The 11548-nt window shown below is 35.4% G+C and overlaps 1 protein-coding gene across 4 annotated transcripts; it reads left to right on the plus strand.

The window, feature by feature from the left end:
• Positions 1 to 308: 308 nt before the first annotated feature.
• LOC136206621 (serine/threonine-protein kinase TIO) lies at positions 309 to 11293 on the plus strand. Of its 4 annotated transcripts, none has more exons than XM_065997756.1 (23): positions 309 to 590; positions 1100 to 1190; positions 1346 to 1420; positions 1520 to 1612; positions 1836 to 1910; positions 2024 to 2116; positions 2392 to 2455; positions 2580 to 2664; positions 2844 to 2916; positions 2999 to 3067; positions 3149 to 3229; positions 3605 to 3707; positions 3779 to 3931; positions 4612 to 4750; positions 5788 to 5959; positions 6320 to 6418; positions 6502 to 7047; positions 7201 to 8361; positions 8670 to 8903; positions 9663 to 9806; positions 10002 to 10082; positions 10247 to 10438; positions 10802 to 11293. In XM_065997756.1, exons 2-23 carry the CDS (start codon positions 1101 to 1103, stop codon positions 11045 to 11047), a joined length of 4068 nt encoding a protein of 1355 aa, XP_065853828.1. In that variant the 5' UTR covers positions 309 to 590; position 1100; the 3' UTR covers positions 11048 to 11293. The 4 variants fall into 4 exon arrangements, with proteins under 4 accessions (XP_065853828.1, XP_065853831.1, XP_065853830.1 ...); XM_065997759.1 differs by having other exon boundaries at positions 10933 to 11293; XM_065997758.1 differs by having other exon boundaries at positions 3863 to 3931.
• Positions 11294 to 11548: the final 255 nt, after the last annotated feature.

Below are 11548 nucleotides of genomic sequence, written 5' to 3' on the forward strand. Positions count from 1 at the left end.
TGTCTGAGCTTCGTGTTCTCACCATGTCCACTCGAAGTAACAGAGATTCGCCGAATGAAATGTATATAATCGGGCAATGAATCGCCGGAAAGTTAAAGAGAGGGATAGCAGAGTGTTAGGTTAGAGAGATGAAAGTTCGAATGTTAGAGAGCGGGGAACGGAGTGTTAGAGAGGAGGACAAGATTGAAATTTAGTTAATAAAATGTATTAGCCTTAGTGAGTTTTTCAAAATGAGTTATAAAAAAAACTAGAAAGGTGCTAGTTTTCTAACTGTCACTTAAAACAAATATGTAAGAGATGCTATAATCCCACTTATCCTAAAATTAACGTCCCAAACATTTTGAAATCAATACAAGCGGGAAGAAGTTCACACACCGTGTTCTCTCTTCCACACCCATTTCAAATATCTGCTTCTCTCTCTCAGAGTTTCTCGATCTTCTGCAATTTGTTTATCTGCCTTACCTGAGACCTTCGACCACCACGAGAGGATCATATTTTCTGAACGTGGACCAGTACGAGAAGCTCAGCTTCAGTTGCTAGCGTCACCATCATTTTGTCGCCGTTAAACGATTCTCCATTAGTCAGAAGAGGTTTGATGTCTTATTTTTGTATTTTCTTTTATTCTCTATTTATTAGGCATTCTTGTTCTCTGAGTTAAAATTTTCATACGACATAAGGCCAAACCTACAATGACGAAGTGAATTCAAATGAGAATGACAATAAATAGTTGATAGAACAAGTTCTGATTAATTTAATTTTGTTGAAACAGCCTTCCAGAGGGTTAACATTTGACATCCATTAGGCTGCAGAAAAAAATAACTTCTTTTTAGGGTTTTCTTAAAGTTGCTGTTACTCGTTAGACGCTGCTTTAACAGCTGGGTTATCTGATTTCTAAGGAATTGTCGGGTTTGATGTGAACTTGATCCAGTTCTCGTACTTCATTGTTGGATCGAGTGAAATTCTAGTCTAAAAGAACTATCTGCTTGAATGTCGGTGTAAATGTTAAGCACTTTGTTTTCTAAAAATTGTTACTGCTAAATCTGATGCTATTAGCATTTTCCGTGGACGCTTAAATACGGCCTTTTTGGATTTTTTCAAGAATGGGAGTAGAAAACTACCACGTGATAGAGTTAGTAGGTGAAGGCTCGTTCGGGAAAGTGTACAAAGGCAGGCGCAAGTTCACCGGCCAGGTAACTTTGTTCTTTCAGTTCCTTCATTTCATTCTCTCTCTCTCTTTTTTTAATAATTTATGGATTTTCTTTTATCCAATCAACCATTCAAAACTTTAATACTTTTTTTTTTCTGAATAATTTTGTTGAAATGTTTTTTTTCTCTTTGATGATAGACTGTTGCAATGAAATTTATTATGAAACATGGGAAAAGTGAGAAGGATATACATAATCTGAGACAGGAAATTGAGGTAATGGTTTTGGAGATTGCTGAACTTTGGCCGTGCTCTATTGAGGAAAAGCTATTTTGGCCATGCTTTATTGATTTATTTTAATCTTATAATATGTAGATTCTAAGAAAGCTGAAGCATGAAAATATCATTGAAATGCTTGATTCCTTTGAAAGCTCCCAAGAATTCTGTGTTGTAACAGAATTTGCTCAGGTAATTAACTCCTTGTATCATGTACAGTTATATACAATAGCTATATTTCTATCCATTCTCTTGTACCATTTTACATAGCTTATTGTCACGGACCCAGTCTTGCACTAGCTGTCGACCGTGCGGCACTAGTTAGGCGGCCCATGACATTATGCATTGGGAAAAAAAGGTCTTACTATGCAACAAGTTATACATGAATAAAGGATGTCATTTTGCCAATATGCAGGGTGAATTATTTGAGATACTAGAGGATGATAAGTGCCTTCCTGAAGAACAGGTTCAAGCAATTGCAAAGCAATTGGTACTTCCTGTTTGTCAGCAAATAATTATTGCCCTTTTTGTGATTTTGCAGTCCATTTCCATTGCTTGCAAAGTTGCCATTTGGCTTAAAATTTATGCTTATCAATCTTGCAGGTGAGAGCTCTTCATTATTTGCATTCAAATCGTATTATACATCGTGATATGAAACCGCAAAACATACTCATTGGTGCCGGGTCTATTGTCAAGGTTAGATGTGATGCTGGTATTTAAGTGCACATATAATTCAAGGCAACTATTTCTCACATGCTCTCATGTGGTTTACCATACCTGCTTGTTTGAACAAATGGACATTTTTTATGAGATAAAATTATTGTATTTACTTTAGGAAAACCGTTGTATGGCTTGCTTTGTCATTTAGATAAAAAAACATTTTCTTTACTGATGTATGCCCAATTCAATGCCAACTTTTCATTATCTCTAGTAAGGTGGTTTATATATCCTTTTATTTTTATCCAATACAGCTTTGTGATTTTGGATTTGCACGTGCCATGTCCACAAATACTGTGGTTTTACGATCAATAAAAGGTTTGGATTATAACTTTCAAGTTTCACCCTCCTGTTTTTCAATTTTACCATTCCAATGTTATTTTGCTGCCACAAGTGATTGCTTCAGACTGAGGTCTTCAGGTTTGCTTTTATTATGTGCTAGGGACTCCGTTGTACATGGCTCCAGAATTGGTAAGGGAGCAGCCATACAACCACACTGCTGATTTATGGTCTCTTGGAGTCATATTGTATGTGCACCGCCTCTCTTTCTGAATCAATTTTTTTTTTTTTTGGTTCTCAATCTCAAGCAACTTTTACATGCTAATAGTTGATTATCTGGCAATCCTGGAATTATCTTTTATTAATTTTTTCACATTTGGTCCTTGCTTTAAATACTTATTGGAAGCCATTATTTCCATGCTTTCAGATATGAATTATTTGTTGGTCAACCCCCATTTTATACAAATTCTGTTTATGCACTCATCCGACACATTGTCAAGGTGCATTTTCTCAAACATTTTTAAGTTAATTTATTTAAGTCTCAGCAAACGATTTGAAGCTAATACGATTCGTGTATCTCAGGATCCAGTTAAGTATCCCGATGATATGAGTCCAAACTTCAAAAACTTTCTAAAGGGATTGCTCAATAAGGTTATTCTGTGCCTTCTCTCATAGATTACTAGTTTTAATATTGACTTTCAAGTTAAATGTCTCATCATTCATGTAAAACAGGCACCACAAAATCGATTGACTTGGCCCTCTCTCCTTGAACACCCATTTATTAAAGAAACCCTGGAAGAATTTGAAGCTAGGGTAATGGCCTTTTTATATATGCTTTAATCCCAATTTCCTCTTTTTCTATTTAATATTGAAGACTAGGACCCCGTTTGTTTGCCAGAAAATATTGGGTAAGGGATTTTTTTTTGTTGGAAAATAAAATATTTTCGGTGTTTGGCTACGACACCGGAAAATGGGAAGAAATATTTTCCGGCAAACAAACTGGGCGTAGAAGCAACTTTACCTTTGTTGCTCTTAAAGAGCAGCACATGTCTTCCATTTCTCGTACAACAGATTGCAGAGCACTATCAGGGATGGAAAGTTCTGTTTGAGTATTTTATTATACACTGGCCTATTTAAATACATTTTTGTTAAATGCTTTCCTAATCATAATTATGGAACTCTATTCAGGAAATACGTGCTGCAACAGCTGCAGCCAGGGGATGTGATGCAGCATGGAGAGGTGAAGGAAATACCAATGCATCAACTGGTTTGGCAGTCTCTAGTCCTGAGAGTATGTCCTTTACTACAAACTTTATAGTTATGAATTTCATTACGTTAAATATCTTGGGTTGTATATTTTAGGTAGAAGCAATTCTGTTGCTGCTGTTGATAACTGTAATGCTCAGAAGCTTCACAGTCATTCTAATCTCAGCAGTCCTACTGCAGTCACAGATAATTCTTCACCACATGAAGAGTTCCCAGGATTTACAAGTCCTAATGATGTTAAACACTCAAGTAGGTGAAAGTATAATCATGCTCATTTTCCCTCTGATTTCATTTAAAAGAAAAATGATATTTTCAAACATAATACAACAAAATAAGCTCTCTTTGATTGTTTTTCATTTTATATAGTCTTGTAGTGAAAAATCCTGATTCCAAATTTTAGGCCAACTGAACTGTATAGCTGATGAAATCGAAGCACTTTGGTTGCTTTCTCAGGACAAAGTTTGATCCAATTATATTGTATGTTAAGTATGCTGTTAGTTAAGTTTTTGATTGCTTAAAAGTTAGTATATAGGATGTAATTATAAGTCATATTTCATGCAAATCCCTTTCCTGTTAATTTCAATGGAGTGGTTTCTCATTTTACGTTGGATGATATCAAACAAGGAACAAGCACTTTTGGGATGTGCCAGAAAATTTTGACACTGTTTCCCTAGTTTCTTCATCAATTGATAACTGTATAATCTTGGAGGCATAGATATAATATATGTACAATCTATGTTGAAATTGCAAATCAATGAAATATTATGTATTTTATTTGTGGTCCTTTTTTTGCTTTTTCTTCCAATACGAGACTACTGCTACTTTTGTATGTCTTAGTTATCAAACCTCAAACTAATCCCCTTAGTCATGTTCAATTTCACATGATCCTACTTTCACTTGAAAAGCTTAATTTTTTTTTCTCTCTGTAGGTAATCAGGCATTAGACAGATTGGAAAACAACTCTCGCACAGTTAAGGGTGCACAAATGATTGGTCAAGATAATGAAGCTTTAGCACTTCTCTTGCTACCACTGAAAAGATGGTCAAAAGAATCCCAAAATTCTCGCAGGTGAAGTTCTGCTATGCTTGCAATCATTTGACTGTTATGTCAACTATGCAAATTGTCTTTGTCTAAATACTTGATAGCTTAGCCGAAATAACTATTATTTTTGGGTTGCTTCACAAAAATGTAGCCAATGACTTTGTTTACTTTCATATGAAGTCTTTTGAACTAAGGTAAATGTAAATATGAGAGCATGGTTCAGGTTAACAACTCGAGGAAACATGCCATCCAGGATTATGGGATTCAAACTTTCTAGATTTTATTTTGACTAAAATTTGAAACTCTGATAAAAGTTTCTGTAAAATAAATTTATACAGTTGGGTTTTGGTAAGTTATTCTCATTTCTGATGATAGCTTAAGTTTAAAATTAATAGTATGAACAACATGGCTCCTATAAGAACCAGTTGAATGCTTAACCAAATCTTACACAGACAACGTAAAGTATTGAAATTTATGGGAGAGGTGACATGTTACTTTATCTAATTATTCACATTAGAAAACAATTTAGTATTGACCATAGAGTTGTGTTCATTTTCCCAACTTAAATCCATCAACTCTACATTATTTGCACCCAACGATGCGTACAAATACTTCTTAAAAAAATTGCCTAAAGCAATTTTTTTCATTGCATTGAAGACAATGGGGATGTCTAGATCAAAAAAGGTACTTTTCTTAGAAAAGCATTCATTTGTCTTGATACACGACTTTGAAGAAAAGTAAAGCATGATTTATTTTTCTTGATAATTAAAAAATGTCACAAGATTTGAAAAGACAGCAACTGAGATCAACGGTTCACATGGTCAAAATATAGTGTAGGTTTTGTTTCATGATGAAAAATGTGTGTTTCTGCAGTTTTCTATTTGACCCTTCATAGCAAAAAAAGGGATAATCTTGATTAAAATGATGCTTAATTATGTTAATCCACATTCCAATTATCTGCACTTATATTTTTTTAGGGTTAGTGCTTTGCATGTAATGAATGTAAGGATTAATTTATTGAAATTTTGCTAAAGAGCTTAAATTGCTTTCTGAAATATATTCAGGGATCAAGATGTTCCTACTTCAAGCCAGACACTCAGAATTCTTTCAAATTTAGCTGCAGCTGGTGCAATCCAGTCTAGTGGGTTACTTGATGAAATATTGAATGAACTTCTTGACTTCACTGCCATTATAATCAGTTTGAAATCCTGCGAACTTCATGATTTAATTGCAAAGGTACACAAATTTCAAAAGTATTGGGCGTGGATTGTTTTTGAGTGGATTTTGTACTGGAAAAATTGTCATAACTGTAATTAGGTTACAAGTTCCTTGTATATGTTGTATGCCAGTGTAGGAGCAACATCTACAAACACTTCACCATCCTTTTCGCCTTTTGAAGTTCATATGCTTATTTGCTGATTTGAATCCTCTTAGTTCCTTTATATTTATTCTTCTTGAAATTACTGATTTTAATTTTTTAATTGATTTTCAAATAGTGGAGAACCTCAAAATCTTCATTTTGCTGTTGGAAAAGTTGCTGCATATGGATAATTTCTTAATGCCGACTGACTCAACTCTAATTTCTTAATTATGCAGAGTTTTGCTATTATGAAGGTATTATTAGATAAAAGAGGTGGCAGCATTGCAGCTTCATATTTTACGTACTGGGTTGCATTAATTGAGATTTTTGGGCAGGTAGTATGTTCTTATTTGTAATGTTTATTCTTTCATAAATTTCCTCCTTATTTATGGGTGTTTGGATAATGATGGACTTATAGGCTGTTGATTGCAATGAGGATACTTCTGGAAGAGTTCTGTATGAGGCTAGTGCATGTGTCACAGTTGTCTTATCGACAGTTGCTCAGGGTCTTAAAGCAACTCCTTTGACGTCAGGTCCTGAAGCAGTTTCTGATCCAGTAATGAATGAAACAATGAAGCGAATATTGGATCATGCTAAGACATGTGGTTTAGTTGAAAGACTATGCCTTTGCTTAGCAACATCAGGGTCAAGTTTAATTTCAGGTTTTTCAAACATGTTACGCGCTGCTTGCGAAGCTTGCAGGGCTATATGGTCACTGGTAGATGCAGTGGAAACTCTTTTCATGAAAGTGAATGCCTATTCATTTCCATTAAATGTTCTACGAAATCACTCTTTAATGCGATTAGAAATCCGAGACCAGGAACGTGGTTCACTGGCTGGGACTGATTCAGCAAGAATTATTGATGCAGTGACGAGAGCATTCCTTAAATCAGAAGCTGTGCAGGTGGCTATTTATTATTGCATTCGTCAACGTATAGAGACTACCCTCTCTGCTAGTATTCAGGTGTTTTTCTTGTACCACCTGTTTTTTCAGATTGTTTATACTACTGTGATTGAAGAATCTAGGTTATGTACATATTCTTTTGTCAATTATTTTTTCACATGCATATTTGCTGTGCTCCTTATGCTGACTTTCTAAAACTCACCAATCTTTCAGCTTCTCTCAAGATGCTGCCTGCAAAATGCAATTGTTCCTTGTGTTCTTTGTGGTTTGCCTAGCTCTCTTCCAGTTACTACTGTTGTTAGTGGTGGAGGAGATGGAACTATTATCTCTGAGATCTTCTCTATCTTATTTTTATGTGCTTCATCAACAGATAAGGATCATCAAGTGGGTGAAACGAATAACTTCAAGAGCAAACTAGTAAATCCTTCTGCCCTCATTTTGCAGTCATGCCTAATACTAGCAACTGTTGCTCAGTGTTTGAAGTCAACTGGAAGAAATTCTGCACTGTTTATGCTTACAACCACTGCAAAGAAGCAGCAATCTCGACTTTCAGTACTCGCCCATTACTTTTCAAATGACGAGAGAACAAAAAATATGTTGCAACCTCATTGTGCATCAGCAATGCTTGCTCTTGCAGCCATTCTATTCCTTGAAAATGGGGCATCTGTTGAGTCTTCGATCTCTGAAATAGCAGTGCCTTTAATACCTAGGACTGGGACAATCTGTGAACTCCTCAAAATTTCCACAGGAGATGAAAATAGAACAGGACTGAATGATACAAGTGGTGTTCTCTCATATTGGCATGGCCTTAGAGATGGATGTGTTGGGTTGCTAGAGTCCAGACTGAGATGGGGAGGGCCATTAGCAGTGCAACAGTTGTGTGCAAGTGGTATACCTCTGCTTCTTTTAGAGTTGTTAACCAATAATTGTCAACTTGTTTCTCCTCAAGGAATGGACAGCACAAAGGATCAAGTTGCGTTATCCCCTCTTGGGACTGTGTGGACAATCTCATCAATATACCACTGCCTTCCAGGTGGAGCCGCAATTTGTCGCCAGATATTAGTCAGGAGTGAACATATCAAGCACATTTCTGAATTGATATCTGATGCACATCTTAAGCTAGTGAAGTGCTGGGGTGGGCCAGGTGGAGGGAAGGGTGGTGTTAGAGATGTAATAAATGCAGTGATTGATCTCTTGGCCTTTCCTTTTGTTGCTGTACAGAATGCACCTGGTTTGCCATCTGCTACTGCTTCTGTGAACAGTGGGTTCCTTCTGAACATGGGTTCACCTGGTAGGAGAATATGCATGGAAGATAAGGACATGGTTAAAGCTATTGAGGAAGATATGGGAAAATATCTTAAAATCCTTCTAGAGGTTAGATGGTTTTGAGCTTTCTTTATTTTACTTGGGCACAAGCCTGACAAGCAAAGATTATGTCTTCGTCCATTTTTTTCCCCAATACTATTATCATGTCTTTAGATGAAAGTATACTCCTTATACAGCCTCATTTTATCCTTTTAAAAGGTTGTCAAGACTGTATCCATTGTCCTCATGCCTAAGGACTTTCATATCATACAGTTGCAAATCTTTATTATCAAATATGTTGCACTTTCCATCAGATAAAATGCTCATTCACGCAATAAAAACTTAAAACACTTTTTTGTTATTACCAAACTTCTTAGGTGGGAGTGCCAGGAATTATTGTAAGATGCTTGGAACATGTGGAAGTGAGAGATTTGGGAAGGCCAGTTGCATTTCTGGCCAAAATGGTATGTCACCGGCCACTTGCAGTTCAACTTGTGGGTAAGGGCTTGCTGGATCCAAATAGAATGAGAAGATTGCTTGATAGTTCAAGTCCAAGAGAGGTTGTGTTGGATGTTGTGATGATTGTTTCCGATCTGGCTCGAATGGACAAGGTCAGCTTTTCATTTGTTTCTTATGCTTTCTTTTTGCCAAATTGAAATAACTAGAGATGTTCTTTCTACTGTAGTGCAGGGAAGCAAATGCCATTACAATCTTCTGAGTTTAGCATATACATTAACCTTTTGTTTGTTTGTTTTTCTTTGTGTGGCGTGTGTCTTTTCTTTGCAATGACTGCTGTTTTTATTTCGGTTATGTCTCCCTATCTCCCTGAAAGAAATTACTTCCATCGGAAGATAAAATGCCATTGAAGATAGTCATGCTCATCCATTTATGAAACCTGCAATAGCATGTGATCCTCAGAAGGCCATAGATTGTTAGTTGCTTTAGGCCCTATATTAACTGTATAACTCATAAGATATATTGTTAATGGGTTCAATTTTGAGCCATATCAAAGTTGCAAAGCAGTAACAGATACTCCCTTCATCCCTAAAAGGTAGTCCGTATTTCTACTTTAGTCCGTCCCAAATTGTAGTCCATTTTTTTATATTATAGTTAATCTTTTAGTTTCTCAATGTACTTGTATTTAATATGCATTGTTATTACAAAACATGGAAGAGATTTTTAAAATTCTACAACTATAAACTGACCAATAATATTAAATTTACGTAGGGTTTTATTAGGAAAATCATGTGCAAAAATTTGTCTTTAACTGTATATTTTCTAAACTACATAAAGGCTAAAAGTGGACTAATGGATGGAGTCTAATGTGAGTGCTTCAAACCTGTCTGATAAGCTCGTATATCATTGTTCAGGGGTTCTATGAACATATTAATGGGGCTTCAATTTTGGAATTCTTGAAGGAGTTACTTACACATGATGATTCCAATATTCGAGCTAAGGCATGCAGTGCTTTGGGCAACATGTGTCGGCACAGTTCCTACTTTTATGGTTCACTAGTAAGTATGAATAATAATTGCTTTGCAGTCTGCTCATCTGTGTGAACGTCAAATATAGATCTGTTAGACATCGGAAAAACACACATTTGGAATACGTTAGAGGTGGATGGTTTTTCTGTGGATTCATAGGCACATTTTTACTGCGATATAAGGCAGGAAAATCTTGTTTATTCTCACATTTTATTTGATTTCTAGGCAAGTCATCATATAATTGGTGTTCTCATAGATCGATGTGCTGATCCAGATAAACGCACGCGGAAGTTTGCATGTTTTGCTGTAAGATCTACAGAGCTCTGTTATCCTTCAGCTATAAAGCTTTGTTTTACTGTTTGTATTATTCTAATCAGAAATATTTTGGGCATGGTTGATTTTTGGTGCCTAGTAATAAAATCATAATCCTGTAGCAGCAAATTTAAATTCTCTAGCTTGTGTCTCTCCAGATTGGAAATGCTGCCTACCATAATGATACGTTGTATGAGGAACTTAAAAGATCAATACCCCAGCTAGCAAATTTGCTGCTCTCAACTGAAGAGGATGATAAAACTAGAGCAAATGCTGCTGGTGCATTAAGTAATCTTGTTCGCAATTCTAACAAACTATGTGATGACATCGTCTCTAAAGGAGCCATGCAGGTATGTAGATATGCTGATTTAGTTGTGTTTGGCCTGAGAAAAGCTTGCATGATGCTAATTTAAACTGACATGCAAATATTTAAAATAAGCAAAAATAAAATATTAGATTTGTTTAGTTGATTGGGCTCTAATATTTTTATTTATTTAATTGGATCCTCTTAGGATTTAAAACACATAATAGTGCATGGATCTAATTAAATAAAAACATAGAGGGGTTCAATTGTTAAAATAAAAGTAGAAGAATTCAATTAATAAAATACAAAAAGTGGATGGACCAAATAATGTGTTTTGCTTCAAAAATATTACAACAGGAGTCCCATTGATATCTTAGGAGAATATAATATAATTTTGAAATGGTTTCAGGCTTTACTGAAGTTGGTGTCAAACTGTTCAGCGTTAGCTCTGAAGCCAAGTAGGACAGATGCTGTAAATGAATCACCACTAAAGATTGCTCTGTTTTCACTGGCTAAGATGTGTGCACATGCTCCTTGCAGACGGTTTCTCCGTTCTTCAGAGCTGTTTCAACTCATTGGACAGCTTTGTCAATCGCCAGAATCTACAATCGCCAATTATGCTTCTGTTATAATGACCAAAGCTAATGAGCCATGAAACAGTTGAGCTATAGCTATATTCTTATTAGCTTCAGTTTCCACTGGCTCGGAGATCTTATTCTGAAATCAAATCCCAAGATATATTGGATGAGCAGAGTATTGTAAATGTGTATGTATATCATATCATTCAATCATTTTTGTGATAATCATCATAATATGCTTTAGGAATTATATATATGTTATGTGTACACCTCTTCTACTCTGCTCACTTCTCTATAATATAATATAATATGCTGAAAGCAATAGAAACATCAACCACATCATACATACTTTTCAATCATTCAATACTGTGTCGTGAACACGTCATTATCTTGAAAGTGACTTCTATTAAATATCGCTCTTCAAAATTAACACATTGAGCCCTAAACTCATGTATTTTAAGTTAGGACACCGGTAATAATTGGAAAAAACTTAAAGATAACTTTAAGTAAGATTTTTTTTTCTTTTTCAAAAATTGAAATAAGTTCAATTTTATTTATAAGCACGATCAATAAAAAAA

The sequence above is a fragment of the Euphorbia lathyris genome, chromosome 9 (genome assembly GCF_963576675.1).
Source record: "Euphorbia lathyris chromosome 9, ddEupLath1.1, whole genome shotgun sequence".
Lineage (NCBI taxonomy): Eukaryota > Viridiplantae > Streptophyta > Magnoliopsida > Malpighiales > Euphorbiaceae > Euphorbia > Euphorbia lathyris.